At 36.6% G+C, this 15,634-nt stretch overlaps 3 protein-coding genes across 9 annotated transcripts in view; all 3 read right to left on the reverse strand.

Annotated features, from left to right (window-relative positions):
• The window catches only part of LOC126816854 (zinc finger protein 239), a 138,659-nt gene that overhangs the window by 90,599 nt on the left and 32,426 nt on the right, over nt 1–15,634 (reverse strand). The gene's annotated exons all lie outside the window — the stretch shown is intronic.
• On the reverse strand, nt 6,199–11,794 carry LOC130012475 (zinc finger protein 235-like). 4 transcript variants are annotated; one of them, XM_056100510.1, is made up of 2 exons: nt 11,743–11,794; nt 6,199–7,778 (listed from the first exon to the last, which is right to left on the reverse strand). In XM_056100510.1, the coding sequence occupies exons 1-2, from the start codon at nt 11,776–11,778 to the stop codon at nt 6,912–6,914; spliced, it is 903 nt and encodes a 300-aa protein (XP_055956485.1). In that variant the 5' UTR covers nt 11,779–11,794; the 3' UTR covers nt 6,199–6,911. The 4 variants fall into 4 exon arrangements, with proteins under 4 accessions (XP_055956485.1, XP_055956488.1, XP_055956486.1 ...); XM_056100513.1 differs by lacking the exon at nt 11,743–11,794 and adding an exon at nt 10,245–10,382; XM_056100511.1 differs by lacking the exon at nt 11,743–11,794 and adding an exon at nt 8,681–8,798.
• LOC126818050 (zinc finger protein OZF) lies at nt 11,153–15,083 on the reverse strand. Its single transcript, XM_050545230.2, has 2 exons — nt 14,972–15,083; nt 11,153–12,451 (listed from the first exon to the last, which is right to left on the reverse strand). Exons 1-2 carry the CDS (start codon nt 14,972–14,974, stop codon nt 11,153–11,155), a joined length of 1,302 nt encoding a protein of 433 aa, XP_050401187.1. The 5' UTR covers nt 14,975–15,083.

Consider the following 15,634-nt stretch of genomic DNA (forward strand, 5'->3'; position numbering starts at 1 on the left):
GTTTCCATTGTCTATTTCTTTTCCAATGGCATCTGTAGCTAAATCAAACAGTGGGCTAGACATATTTGCGAATGTGTGGTTGTCATTTTCGACGGGCTGTGGAGTGGCATCATTGTCAATAATGTCAAAGCCGTGGGAGATACCCGACAGTAAAAAGTCCTTGTCAGCATTGTCCTGAAGGTAAGCTTCCCACACCTGTAATGCGGTATGGATGCCACTTGTCCGCACAGCCCCTATTTGTGGTTTTTTGGTGATGCGTTGTTATTATTACCGGCCCCTGGACGAGCCGGTGCATGTGTAGCGGCGGAATGAGACTGAAAACACCCGGTATAAAACACACTAGTTACTATACTTGTAACGTTAAACTGTGTGTTTAACGTTACAATTGATACAGTCTAAGACTCCTTACGCAAGTTCAAATAGGTTCAAACGCACAATTGTCAACACATATCATTACAGTTTGTATTGGAATAAGTAATTCTATGACAAATAGTGAAGACTGGACCACTAAAATAGTTACCGAACAGTTTTTCTTTGTGGTTATGCATTCTACATTTGCATAGCGATGTTTCTTGTAATGACGTATTACACAATCCGCCATGACACCAGTCAGTTGAAATTTTGCGTAGCAGTTGGGTTTCCTCAAATCATATAATTATGCGGTAAGGCTTCACCTTTATTTCAATAGGAATTGATTTATTATATGTTAAACTAGGTGCAGTACTGTTTTGGGTCAGTTTATGTGTAAATTAAGGGAGCTATAGGCCAGTAACTTTTTTGTAGTGATTTCACTAAAAAAAACTTGCGCAAAGGAACTCTGTAGGACGAGCCACTACTGTGGCTGGAGTAAGGCGGAAGACATCAGTAGTGGAATCATTTCTAAAAACACACATGCCTGAACCTACACTCCGAGAGAGAGAGGGAGAGAGAGAGAGAGAGAAATGGGGTTTAACGTCCACTTGACACAAACTAGGTCATTTCGGGACTAACATATGGTTTAATTTTATTTACATAATTCGCTTGCTCGTAGGGGTCTTTAGCAGTGGGAGGAAACCGGAGGACTCGGAGAAAACCCACGAGGTTGGCCTACACGCCGAAAGGCTGCATCCCCACCAGGAGTTATATCTTCTACAAATTACCTCTCCGGCAGGGGTATAAACACTGTGTGATAGTGCATTTATTGGGCACTTTCCGTTCCCCGATTTTCCTTTGGTTGGAGGTGCAACGTTTGTAGGTGGGTGACCACGACACCCCATCGGAAGTTATGGTTAGCCTGGAGCTGCCGGTATTCCCTATCGTAGAATAGAACGGAGATCCTGTCGAATCGCGCAAACAGTTCCAAAATTCGAGTAGAATAACCGAGATAGTCGAATCCATAAAATTTACCAGGATGGCAATGTTCGCCAGACACCATTGAGCGATCGTCACGGTTTCTGGCTTTGGTTTCCTTGGGTGTGCTCTCTTGATAACGAGATCATTGCCTCCTGCTGTCGTTTGGATCAAGGTGAAATTATCGTCCTCGACATTCGAGACTGGTCCGTGGGGGATAAAATCGACAATGTCCAGGAACATCTTACCTTGCGTAGCCGCCTTTCGTAGGAAAATCTGTGGGTTGACGAGAGGGGGGAGGGCTTGATTGCCACTGTCCCCTGTAATCTGCACCGGGTCATTCGCCCCGCCTCTCATATTGTTAGACAGTTTTTCAATTAACTTCTGCATGTTCACATCCTCCGCCATATTTGCACGTGCTACATCCGGGCCCGCCGAATTTTCGCGGCATTCGGTTTGTGCTTCTGTTTGCTGTGTCTGAACCAATGCCGCTTTCTGTGCCGCAAACAAGCAGAGTTTTCTTTGGCCTTTATTGATATCTACGTCGGCGAGATCTTCCACTTCCAACAGAGCCAGGGCCTCAATATAATCAAATCCCATTTTGACCAAAGTCGCCATTGTGTGGTGTGAGAGCCGACATTCCGTGGCCAGCCTAGTGAATGCCAAGTCTCCATTTTCATTATTAATATTCTCTCTCTGTTCTGCACCGGCGTCCGAATCAGGTTTAGAAAATTTTAATACATGTAGATCAGTAAAGCGTGCAGGTACTGCCTGACGGCGCTTTGATCATCGGTCCTTCGACATAATAACCGCATGTAACTTAGACAAAGAAGTTAAACAAAGAAAGTATGCTGATTACATGAGAGCTGGCACTCGCTTGAGCTTGCAGCGTGTTGTGCCAAGGTGCGAACTCATTCTTCCTATGGGAGGTTGCAGGAATCAAATTAGCCTCTAGAGGTTTAAGACAATACATGTAGTAGAGCGCCACTAGCAAAAGCTATTGTTAAAACATTATTAAAGAAATCAAACATGAATCCAGATATTCTGTATATCTATAGAGCTCATACGATGGCATACGCTATACAGTGTGCTATGAGGGAAATTTTGCCCGAATAGCGGCACTACGGCCTACTCTTATATCGAATTCCAACTGCCAAAGGATCTTTTACGTGCACGTCAATGTGTACACAGGACCTCCGTTTTTCGTCCCATCTGAACAACGAGGCAGCTGTCCTTGTCAGGCCCTCCATCCTGCATCACTGACAAGGGGAAACCATGCCGAAAAATCTAAATGAACTTTCTCGAACACCCGATCTCCAGGCTATCGAGCCAGCGTCTTACCCCCTTAGCCACGTGATCCCCCCACTCTAGTTGACTCAATGACAAACCTTATGATACACTGTGCATATGCTAACCATTCCGCCCCCCCACTCCCAAAGGTGGTGCAGTGCAGAACAGAAGGACATTAAACCCCATTTCATTTATTTGAGTGATCTTCACCAATCTGTGAAAATTAATGTCTTTCATTCAGATCCTATACCAGTTCAGTTGGGTGTTCCACAAGGCTAGATTCTTGTACCAAGATAATAATACAGGACCTTCTCTGGTTTTCACAATTTTTGAATTAGACATTAATACTTACTAAACCACACAAAATATTGTTGATAATATCTTAGCTGAACATGTGGATAACAGAGAGCCAGAGGCATCCAGGTCCAATTATTCAAACCTACTTCGATACTGCAATCGGTTCCAGCAAAAAGAGAGACCAACAGATCCAACAGATTTATAAAAATGTATTAGTTGATCATGATATAATAAAATGTATTATTTAATAAATTGTTGATGTAATAAATAATAAAATGTATTATTTAATAAATTGTTGATATAATAAATAATTTAACATTATTATTTTTATAAATTGTTGATGTAATAAATTCTTATATAAATTGTTGATGTAATAAATTCTAATATTAATGATTTAATAAATATATTTATTTGTAATGTGGAATGATTGAGTTTTTTAAAGTTGGGATGAGTTGTCTTATAAGTTGGGATGAGTTGTCTTTTGACTTGGGATGAGCTGTCTTCTAACTTGGGATGAGTTGTCTTTTATTGGAATGAGTTATCTGGGATGAGTTGTCAGGTATTCAACAATCTAATTAAAATACAGATCTATATTTCGTTTCGTTTTTTTATACTTTCGATGGCCTACACTATACATGAAGATCTGACAAGTTATAGCGATAGGTCACTTCAGGGGTCAAAAGACCGACTTTTGACCTATGATGTCAGACATTTGATTAACCAATCAGCATTGATGTTACTAGTGGATTACCCACAGTTCCGGGCAAAAAACGTCAAACACTCGATTCGACAGACCATTTGATTGGCTGACCCCTCATTTCAAGCAGACACGAGTTAAATAACAAGTCTTCCAGATCCAAGTGTAGTAAAGACAAGTAAAACAAAACGAAATAGGATCTGTGTTTTAACCAGATTGGGTATTCAAGAAAACAGCCTTTCTTCACTATACCATGTTCATTTCTGGAACAATTTAGAATTAGTTGTATATTGCAGGAAGCTGTGGATCTACCCAACACGATAATTCATAATTTAGAAGAAAGACCAGTCATATTATTAGACCATTTTGTCTACGAATGACAAAAAGTAGTTTCATTTTTAAGTGAGCAAACTGATTACAGATACATTATGGGAGATTTAGATACAGAGCTGACAGTTTTCACTATAATCGTTAAAAACTAGATAATAGAAAGATACAGAGCTGACAGTTCTCACTATAATTGTTAAAAACTAGATAATAGAAAGATACAGAGCTGACAGTTCTAACTATAATCGTTAAAAACTAGATAATAGAAAGGGAATATAGTGAAAATTTCAGTCAAATTACTTCATTGTGAGTGGCGTTCGGACTGTTTGGGTTGATGGGTAAAGGGAAAAAAATCAATATATCATTCAGTTGGCAAAATAGTGTCTGAAATCTAATAAAACTGTTTACTGCAAATTTTTACTGATTAAGACATTTGGTCTGGAATTTCATGAGACATTTTTCGTGCATCGATTATTATTTGTGATGTAGCAGCCACAGTGTGATTGGATGGTCGACACAGAGTGGGATTTAGGTTGGACGACTTTGAAGTTCTTTAATTCACAGGATAGAATAGCAGTTCCCCGTACAGCACAAAAACCGTCTTCATGGACATATCAATTTATTGGTTGTTTGGATTTCTATATTGGACCATATTGAGGCTATATTTTGGATCACAGACTGGATTTGGCGGAAAATGCATTTATGCGGGCGTCAAGTTTTTCAGCCTGCATTTGACACTCTCTAAGAGTTGGATGGTTGTGTGTTATTGTGGTTCGCCTCATATCCCACAGGTCACATACAATTCATTTCATTGCACAAAGTAGGTTTTGTTGTCATCTGGTGTTCCCCAGGGATGCGTTCTTGGTCCAATTATATGTAATTCTATGTAATCCATCACCTCTATGCAGATGACAGAAAACTGTGTGATATTTCCAAAATGTAAAGATTTTAAAGTGTTCACCAAAAGTGCTACTTTTATTGAGTGGTTTAGATCCAAACTTATTTGAAATATTTAAATGTTATATTTAATTTAAAATTATGTGTAGAAAGCACATAGAGTGTACTTTAAATATATTAATGATATCTGGATAAGTGTGGAATCATCACCAGTGGTCTCATTCCATTCCACTCCACTATACCCTTGATTTATCCATGGGGAAGACACATTTTCAAATTACCTGCCCTTGATCATAGCTTGATTCTATGAGCCAATCAAAAAACAGTTTAAAAGCCAGTCTTAGCCTCATTGTTTATGTTCACATCAATATGGCGGCTTGTTTGTTACCTTCCCTTCGCCAGCTTCATTTGTATTTAACAATTTTTTTGATTGGTCGATGTAAATAGCACATTTATCAAGGGCAGGTAATTTGAATATGTACCTCCACCAGGGGTTAGTGGAGTAGAACGGAAGCAGACCAGTGGGGTTACCGAGAATGGTGTGGAATTGGTGCTATACAAATACTCATATTATTATTGTCAGTATATCCATGTTATCTGCACAGAAAAAAAGGTCCAGCAACAATATTGTGAAATAGAGAGAGAGAGAGAGAAATGGGGTTTAATAACGTCCACTTGACACAAACTAGGTCATTTCAGGACTAACACATGGCTCAATTTTATTTCAATAATTTGCTTGCGCGTAGGGGTCTTTAGCAGTGGGAGGAAACCAGAGAACCTGGAAAAATCCCACGAGGTTGGACATGCGACCCTACTCCTTGCCACGAACAACCGGGGAATCGGAACCCTGCCAGTTCACTCAATGACAGACTTTATGATACAACGCCCATGTGCTGACCATTCGGCCATCCAACCCCCACAATATTGTGAAATGAAATGACGTGTGACATATTTAACATCATAGGTCACGTCAGGGGTCATACGCGCGGCTTTTGATGTGAGACATTTGATTAAGCAATCAGCATTGATGTTTCTAGAGGGTTACCCACAGTTCTGTGCACCTCACGCCACAAACTCGCCGTAACAGACAGTTTCATTTGCTAATCCCTCACATCATTCAGAACGCGGCTTACATAACAACTCTTCCATGATGTGAATCAGATTGACAGTGTGGAATCAGGGAAATTTTGCCAGAACAGCGGCGCTATGGCTGCCTACTCAAAAATCTAGGTAAAGTAATAAATAATGCTAATAGCAAGCAATTAATAATAATGATAATAATCGCTTTCTAATGTCTGAACATTCAGTCAGTCTGGCTGCTCTGTGGCGCTTTACATTGTAGATAAGATAATTAAAACCAATCGCACTCAATGTTTTTATTGGATAATTACTACAGTAATTTGCCTGAATTACTACACAGATGGCTACAGCATGTATCAAATAATCTTGTACCATATTAAAGTTGCAATTTCAAATTTTCAAGTTATATTTTTAAAATGTATTAAAATAAAGCCTTAAAATAGATGGTATCCATAAACAGTCCTACCTTGTTAAAGAATAATCCTATTAATCCTATAATTTGCTATTGCCAGCTGAGAAATTGGCAAAAATATCATTTTTAACTTCAAATTCCAACGTTGGAAAATGGCTGCCCCATGTTGTCAATAGCAAAACAGGGGAGGTAATTGTGTTATTTCCTGTGTCATAGATTTTTAATGGTGGGAAATAATACCCATGATCGTATAATAGTGAGTTGATAACCTATTGAGCAAAAGACAGAAATAATTATGTTTTGACTTTCTTAGAAAATTTGAAATTCTCACTTTAACTACAGATGAATATAGCATACAAAAATATCATTGTATCACATGTCTACAGTATGCTACCATATTAACTACAGATGTTTACAACATGTATCATATAATCTTGTACCATAAACTACTACAATAACTTATACCACATTTAAAAGGACAAATACTAACTTTTTGATTTTGTCTTAGTTTTTACAGTGTGAATTCTCAAATGTTTCTGCAGGTGATGATTCTCTGTGAATGATTTCATACAAACATCACATTTATAAGGCTTTTTCACCATCATGAATTCTCAAGTGTCGCTGTAGATTACTTTTAGTGTTGAATGATTTACTACAAACATCACATTTATAAGGTTTTTCACCAGTATGAATTTTTGAGTGTATCTGCAGAAGATGCGTCTTTTTGAATGATTTATCACAAACATCACATTTATAAGGTGTTTCTTCAGTATGAATTCTTTTGTGGTTTTGTAGGCCACCATCATTAAGAAATGATTTACCACAAACATCACATTTATAAGGCTTTTTTCCGGAATGAGTTCTCATGTGTGATTGTAGAGTACTACTCTGGCTAAATGATTTACTACAAACATCACATTTATGAGTCTTTTCACCAGTATGAATTCTGAGGTGTTCCTTCATATGTTGGCTATAGGTGAATGATTTACTACAAACATCACAATTATAAGGTTTTTCACCGGTATGAATTCTCATGTGTTGTTGTAGATTACTACCCTGGGTGAATGATTTACCACAAACATCACATTTATAAGGTGTTTCACCTGTATGAATTCTCATGTGTCTCTTGATGTGACTACTACTAATGAATGATTTACTACAAACATCACATTTATAGGGTTTTTCACCCGTATGAATTCTCATGTGTTTCCTTAGACTACCTCGTTCAGTAAATGATTTACTACAAACATCACATTTATAAGGTTTTTTGTCTGTATGAATTCTCATGTGTCTCTTCAGATGACTATTCGTAATAAATGATTTATTACAAACATCACATTGATATGGTTTTCCTTCCCTGTTCTTCTTGAAACTTGTCTCCCATTTTTTACCATGTTCTAAAACAGATTTCACTTCTTCGAGTTCCCTCACAAGTACAACATTAATTTCCTGTAATATATGAAAGTTATAACATCAGTGGTTTCCTGTAATATATAAAAGTTTTAACATCATTAGTTCCCTGTAATATATAAAAGTTATAACATCATTAGTTTCTTATAATATATAAAAGTTATAATATCATTAGTATCCTGTAATATATAAAAGTTATAACATCATTAGTTTCCTGTCATATATAAAAGTTATAACATCATTAGTTTCCTGTAATATATGAAATTTATAACATTATTAGCGTTGGTCAAGTAGGTTCCCAATATTTCCCTGGAAAGACATGAAAAGAATGAAATGGGGTTTAACTGTTCTGCTCCTACGATACAACATACGAACTAACCATTCGGTCATCCACCAAGCTCCCGACTCTGTGTACTGAATACTGATTATAAAATTTTAATTAATTGTATCTTAAATATTTGATATTTGGATCCTATGGTTTCACGGCAAATATAAAAACATCAATATTGATTGAAATTAATCAATATTGAATTCTAATTTGTGTTTTTAATTTCAAATATTATGGAAAATATAAAGTTAGAGACTTGGCGCCTTTAAATATTCTTTTTCAAACCACAGTAGTATTTACTGCAAAGACGTCTTTGTTGATATGCAAATCAGCAAATCATGTGACGCTGGTTGTTTGTCTTCCATCCCCTATGGAATTTGGCAATCATGTTTGATGTGACTACAATTTTTGTGTCTCAATATTTCATTGTTGTGGAACCACAGAAAGTAAATAACAAGTAGATAAGTGAAAAGAAAATAAGCTCTTCGATGGTAAATACCTGACCCTAACCCTGACGCTAATAGAAAATAGGAACAAATGTAAAAGTGATGGAATGTAAAAGGGAGTCGAATCAAACATGGTCGCCCGGAATTTTATAGCAAAATCAACTCACCATTATAAGGCTATTGTTAGCAACAAATTTGATTCAAACATTAGACTTGAAAAAAAGAAAAAAAAACAAGATAAAAATTGTCTGATTTGGTTCTGAACTTGCGAGTCTAGAGAACGTCGGATTAAACAATAGTCTATCGTTCCTTTGTTATAAGTTTTCCCTTCCTTTCCGGAAGTACTGAATGATGGTTGTATATTGAAAAGGGATTTGGATTTACCCAAAACGAATTATTCACAATTAATGTAACGATGCTAGTTTTGTAATTTGTCGGAGAATATGAAAATCCTCACAGATTAATCCACTCTGGTTGATTATTTAATAGAAAATCTCCCAGCTTAGGGGAATGTCCAGGGCTGGCATGTCTACACGTGCTATTGCCAGACACTTCAATTGTCATCAGTCCACTATTGTAAGGTTGGTGGAACGTGTTCGAGTTACTGGATCAACACGTGACCGTCAACGTCCTGGTCCACAATGCGTTACAACCCAGACTCAAGACCGCTACATCCGGGTCACTCATCTGCGTGTCAGATTCCGCCCAGTGCCACGAACAGGTGCAGCTGTCGTGGGAAGACAAGGACCAGTAAGTGCCAACACCGTAAGACGTCGTCTAAGAGAAGTAGGACTCCGTGCACAACAACCTTATGTTGGAGCTATCCTCAGGGATCATCACCGTCAGTGATGGGCCCAAGGACACCAGACATGGAGAAGAGTAGACTGGCAAAGTGTGCTCTTCAGTGATGAGAGTCGCTTTCATCTTTATCACGCTGTGGAGACGTCTTGGGGAATGTTTTGCAGACTGCTGCGTCTTCGAAACGAATCGATGGGGTGGGGGAAGTGTAATGGTGTGGGGAGGCTTCACATTTCATCACCGGACCGCCCTACACATTTGCAGGGGTCGCGTTAATGCTGTAGCCTACCGTGATGATGTCTTGCAACCAATTGTTGTTCCGATGTTTCAAGCGCACCCACAACTTCAGCACTTCCAACAGGATAATGCACGTCCACATACTGCCCGTTTTAGTATGGACTACCTGGCTGCTAACAACATCAATGTCTTGGACTGGCCAGCCATGTCTCCGGACATGGCACCGATAGAACATGTCTGGGATGAGATTGGACGCCGTCTGTATCGGAGACCACAGATGCACACCATTGCTGCTTTAGAAGCTGCTCTTGTCCAAGAATGGAACAATATGCCCCAGGCCTTCTTTCAAACATTGGTAAATTCCATGCGACGTCGCTGCACAGCGTGCGTAAGAGCCCGTGGAGGACACACGCGCTACTGACATCTGTGTCGTACTTTTGGTTTTGACCCCTCTGGCTTTGTACCGTTGATTACAGATTAAATAATCCAAGACTATTTCCACTTCGTATTTTGTGATTTAAAGACAAGGACTCCAACCTAGGTGTAGACCAGTGACAGGGTTAGAGTGTTACCTGGAACAGACAGTAGGTGTAGACCAGTGATAGGGTTAGAGCGTTATTTGTATTTATATTGCTGGAAAGACAAGAGACTGTTCCGAATATTGCTTTTATAAAATTTATATCCAAATATACTCACCATAACTTATAGCAATGTATCTTTATGTGAAGCTGTTTGATTGAAAATAATACAACAAAGATACAAGGCTGGTTTTGATTCCCCGGTTCTACGTGACAAGGAGTAGGGTCGCCTGTCCAACCTCGTGGTTTTTCTCCGGGTCCTCCGGTTTCCTCCCACCGCTAAAAGACCCCTACGCACAAGCAAATTATTGAAATAAAATTGAACCATGTGTTAGTCCCAAAATGACCTAGTTTGTGTCGAGTGGACGTTAAACCCCATTTCTCTCTCTCTCTTTGGATGTTTTAAATGATTAAATCAACTTGCAGTTTATTATAGGAACAGTAGGACGTTAAACCCCATTTCATTTCAATGGGGTAGACCAACAATATTCAACAAGGTATTTCCATAAATTTTGTATTAAGAAATAATTCAATCTCTAACACAAGCCCCCAAAAAACACATTAATAAGGTTTTTCACAAGTGTAAGTTTTTATGTATTCCAGATTTTGATGAGATGATTTATCACAAACATCACAGTGTACGTGTATTGTGACGTATTTATGTATTCCAGATTGTGACAAGATGATTTATTACAAACATCACTTTTATAAAATTTTTCTCCAGTACAGATTACCATGTAGACAATTATTTTTATAAAATTATTTACTAAAAAATATCACATCATTTATAGGGTTTTCTATCCAGTATGAGCAAGCCTGCAAATAAGGCACCTGTTATAGACAATGTCAGGCACAGATTCAGGTTTTGTCCGTCACTAAACCTCTGGTGCCTGTCATTTTGTCCGGCACTGATTTGTCTTTTTTTTATTGATATTATTAATATTAAGTTGAAAATGTCAGGTGATCTTTTATTAGTGACTGACATTTTATCAGGTACATGTACATCTAAAACCGTTATTTCCAGGCCTAAGTATGAGTTCTTATGTGTACCTGTAAATGATGAGTTTGACCAAATGATTTATTACAAACATAACATTTATAAGATATTTCCCCTGTATGAATTCTCATGTGTCTCTTTAAATTACAATTCACACTAAACGGTTTACCACAAGCATTACATTGATATTTCCAGGCCTGAGTATGAGTTTTTATGTGATCTTGTAAATGATGAGCCCGACCAAATGATTTACTACAAACATCACATTTATATGGTTTTACACATGTATGAATTCTCATGTGTCTTTGCAAACAACCATTCCTGGTGAATGATTTACTACAAACATCACATTTATATGGCTTGTCACCAGAATGAGTTCTAACGTGAACCTGTAAATGACCAATTTGACTAAATGATTTACCACAAACATCACATTTATAAGGTGTTTCTTCAGTATGAATTCTTTTGTGGTTTTGTAGGCCACCATCATTAAGAAATGATTTACCACAAACATCACATTTATAAGGTTTTCCTCCACTATGGGTGGTAATGTGTGCAAGTAAATGATGATTTTCGCCAAATGATTTACTACAAACATCACATTTATAATGTTTTTCACCTGTATGAGTTCTCCTGTGTCTCTGTAAATTACCATTCACACTGAACGATTTACCACAAAAACCACACTCAAAAGGTTTTCCCCCCATATGAGTTCTCATATGCCTCTGTAAGTTACCATAAATAGTAAAAGATTTATCACAAACATCACATTTATAAGGTGTTTCACCAGTATGAATTCTCATGTGTCTCTTGATGTGACTACTACTAATGAATGATTTACTACAAACATCACATTTTTGAGTTTTTTCCCCTGTATGAATCCTCAAGTGTAGTTTTAAAGTACAATTCACACTAAATGATTTACCACAAAAATTACATTTATAAGGTTTTCCACTTGTATGAATTCTCATATGTGTCACTAGATTACTACTCTTTGAAAATGATTTACTACAAACATCACATTTATAAGGTTTTCCCCCTATATGAGTTCTCATGTGTTTCTTAAATGACTGGCTTTCGTTAAATGAAACCAACTCATCTGCTTCTAAACCGTTTTCAACATTGTCATCGTCAGTTTTCTCTTCTTTAACATGACAATATTCATCTACATCATCAGTTTTCTCTTCTTTAACATGACAATATCCATCAACATCATCAGTTTTCTCTTCTTTAACATGTATTTTATTGTGTTTTTCTAAAGCATCAAGTTGTTGAAAAATGTCATCACATACAACACATTGATGAAATGTTATAACATCATTAGTTTCCTGTAATATATATAAAAGTTAAAATATCATTAGCTTCCTGCAATATATAAAAGTTATAACATCATATACATTAGTTTCCTGTAAGGCTGACCTTAAAAATATCTTTGTTTCACCAAAGCCGACCCACAATCGAGGAGAAGGGTCGGTAGGTCGGGGTTTTTTTCAGATTTTTTTTAGTTTTTATTAAACTTAAGAGCTAATTTGACAGCTTGATAATTTTCCGGGTGGAAACATTCGTCTTCTTTATTGGCAAACAAATCAATGACATCGGGATTTTTCGTGATGCACGACTCGCACACGATTTGCCATGAACTTGAAGTGTGAAACTCCTTCAATACGTTTTTAACGATCGTGCGGATTGTGCCTTCATTTTTCTCGTAAACGGATATTAAAAATATTGTCGTCATGTTTAAAATGACGCCCCACAGACATAGAGGCAGAATCATTTCGTGGGAATGGACGTGCTTTCGTCTGCAACCATTTTGTTGAGAAGTGACACCGATGACGCTTTCGTCTTGATCAACCAGTTTCAATAATGAATCCAACCATAGCCATAGTAAAGGGAAATAACTCTTGTGATATTTTTGTTGACACACAAAATAAAATAAAAAGATCGTGGAAAAGTGCAATAACATAATTTAAGTCGGGGGTGGTTTTAGTTAGTCAGTCACGTTAGGGGAAACAAAGATATTTTTAAGGTCAGCCTAATATATAAAAGTCATAACATCATTAGTTGCCTGTAACATAAAAGTTTAAAGTTATAACGTTAGTTGCCTGCAATATATAAATGTTATAACAACATTAGTTTCCTGTAATATATAAAACTTATAACATCATTAGTTTCCTGTAACATATAAAAGTTATAACATCATTAGTATCCTGCAATATATAAAAGTTATAACATCATTAGTTTCCTGTAATATATAAAAGTTATAACATCATTAGTTTCCTGTAACGTATAAAAATTATAACATTATTAGTTTCCTGTAATATATAAAAGTTTTAACATTATTAGTTTCCTGTAATATATAAAAGTTACAACATCATCAGTTTCCTGTAAAATATAAAAGATATAACATCATTAAAAAACTTTGACCTGAAACCCCCAATAGATGGACAGAGAACTAGTTTAAAAAAAGGGGCCGTGTTTATACACGATGACAACACTTTAACTTGGCCAAGACCGTAACATTTTTTATTTATGAGAATATTATAGAACAAAGCTCTTTTCCGGTAACACAGGAGCGTAACTAAAACTGTCACCACAGACTGTTGATTTAAAAAAAAATTCAGACCGGAAACAGATACACTAGGAAAGATGGCAATGCGCATGCTAACTTACCAAATCTCGCGAAAGCGAGATTATGCGTCTCATGGAAATATTTTTATTGACGCGTTTTATCAATGACGTCACATATTCCTGACGTCTACAAGAATAATTCTTGCAATTTTATGGGGTTTTTTTAAAACAAAGTTAATCATACAATTTAGATCTAAATTAAAATCAATTTAGAAAAACAAGATTATTTAAAGCGAGAGTTTCATATTTTCTAAGAAAGTCAAAACATAATTATATCTATGTCTTTTGCTCAATAGGTTATCAACCAACTCCCTATTATCAATGACGTCACATATTCCTGACGTCTACAAGAATAATTCTCGCAATTTTATGGGGTTTTTTTTAAACAAAGTTAATCATACAATTTAGATATAAATTAAAATCAATTTAGAAAAACAAGATACAATTTAGATCTAAATTAAAATCAATTTAGAAAAACAAGATTCATATTTTCTAAGAAAGTCAAAACATAATTATATCTATGTCTTTTGCTCAATAGGTTATCAACCAACTCCCTATTATACGATCATGGGCATTATTTCCCATCCTTAAAAATCATTGACACAGGAAATAATAACACAATTACCTCCCTTGTTTTCCTATTACCTCCATGGAATAGCTATGTTCAAACGTTTGAATTTGAAGTTGAAAATGATATTTTTGCCAATTTCTCAGCTGGCAATAGTGAATTATAGGATTAATAGGATTATTCTTTAACAAGGTAGGACTGTTTTTGGATACCATCTATTTTAGGGCTTTATTTTAATACATTTTAAAAATATAACTTAAAAATATGAAATTGTAGCTTTAACTAGGTACGCCAGTGAAGCGGTGACGTAATATTGTCGTCGCGAGTCACGCTTCAGCTACGCCAGTATGATTTGCGTATCAGCTTTTCTTGCTCGTCCTATTGTTGATTGGAACAAAACTGCGGCTTCAAATGAAGTTATTTTCGTAAATAAAAGGCTAGCTTTTCGCCTTCTTTCCGAATTTTTACTCTAGCTGCTCCATGTGCAGAGAAATCTAAACATGAAAATGAAAGTAGAAAACAACACGATTTTTGGAACGGATACCAGAATAGCATAGGTTTAAAAATATATATATTAGAAAATACATATATAGTGTCTGTTACATATTCTTAAATTGTATCTATTCCATTCTTTATACCAAAACCAACTCACCATTCTTATCTTTACGTGAAGGCGGGCCTTTGAAAACGGATGCCCTTTGAAAAACACACAAAATGGCCGCTTCAGAACAGAGAGCGGAAGTCACGACACTGTCTTCCGTTTCCGGTTCAACATTTTATAATCAGTTGTATATCATAAAACGACGCGGACCAATAAAACCCGAATAACCCACAAAAAGTACAATTTCATTTTCGTCCACAGTGAAAGAGATTCTATAGTGTTGATTCTCTGATTGCCGAATCATATTGGACTCATGCCTTCTTTTTTCGCCATAATTATTCTTTGTTCGCCAAAAGGAATCATTTCCTGCCATATATACGCCATACAGCATGCTATGATAGAAATTTTGCCCGGACAGCGGCACTATGGCCCACCCTTACATACTGAACAGAACTGATGACGAGCCAATCAAACGGTTTAAGGCTGTATCTGAAGTATTGAAAGTGGTTTCTGGTGTCTGACACTTAAAATGGTAATATGTTGAATAATTTTAATCCGATTGGTGTAAACTTGCAATAAAATGTATGTAGTGGCCACTGGATATACATAATTTTGTTTGCTCATTTGATGTGCTCTTTAAAGTAGTTTAAAACTATAGTCTGTGTCAAAATCCTGTCTTGTTTGGGTGAAGTCTGGAAGGGACATAACTCTATC

The sequence above is a fragment of the Patella vulgata genome, chromosome 1 (assembly GCF_932274485.2).
Source record: "Patella vulgata chromosome 1, xgPatVulg1.2, whole genome shotgun sequence".
NCBI classification, from domain to species: Eukaryota; Metazoa; Mollusca; class Gastropoda; family Patellidae; genus Patella; species Patella vulgata.

Bases quoted from the DNA above. Each gene is read 5' to 3' on its own strand.
- LOC130012475 (XM_056100510.1), bottom strand. From the start codon at position 11,778: ATGGTAATTTACAGAGACACAGGAGAACTCATACAG. The intron at 7,779-11,742 runs GTGAAAAACATT...CATATATTACAG, and splicing joins ACACAGGAGAACTCATACAG to GAAATTAATGTTGTACTTGT.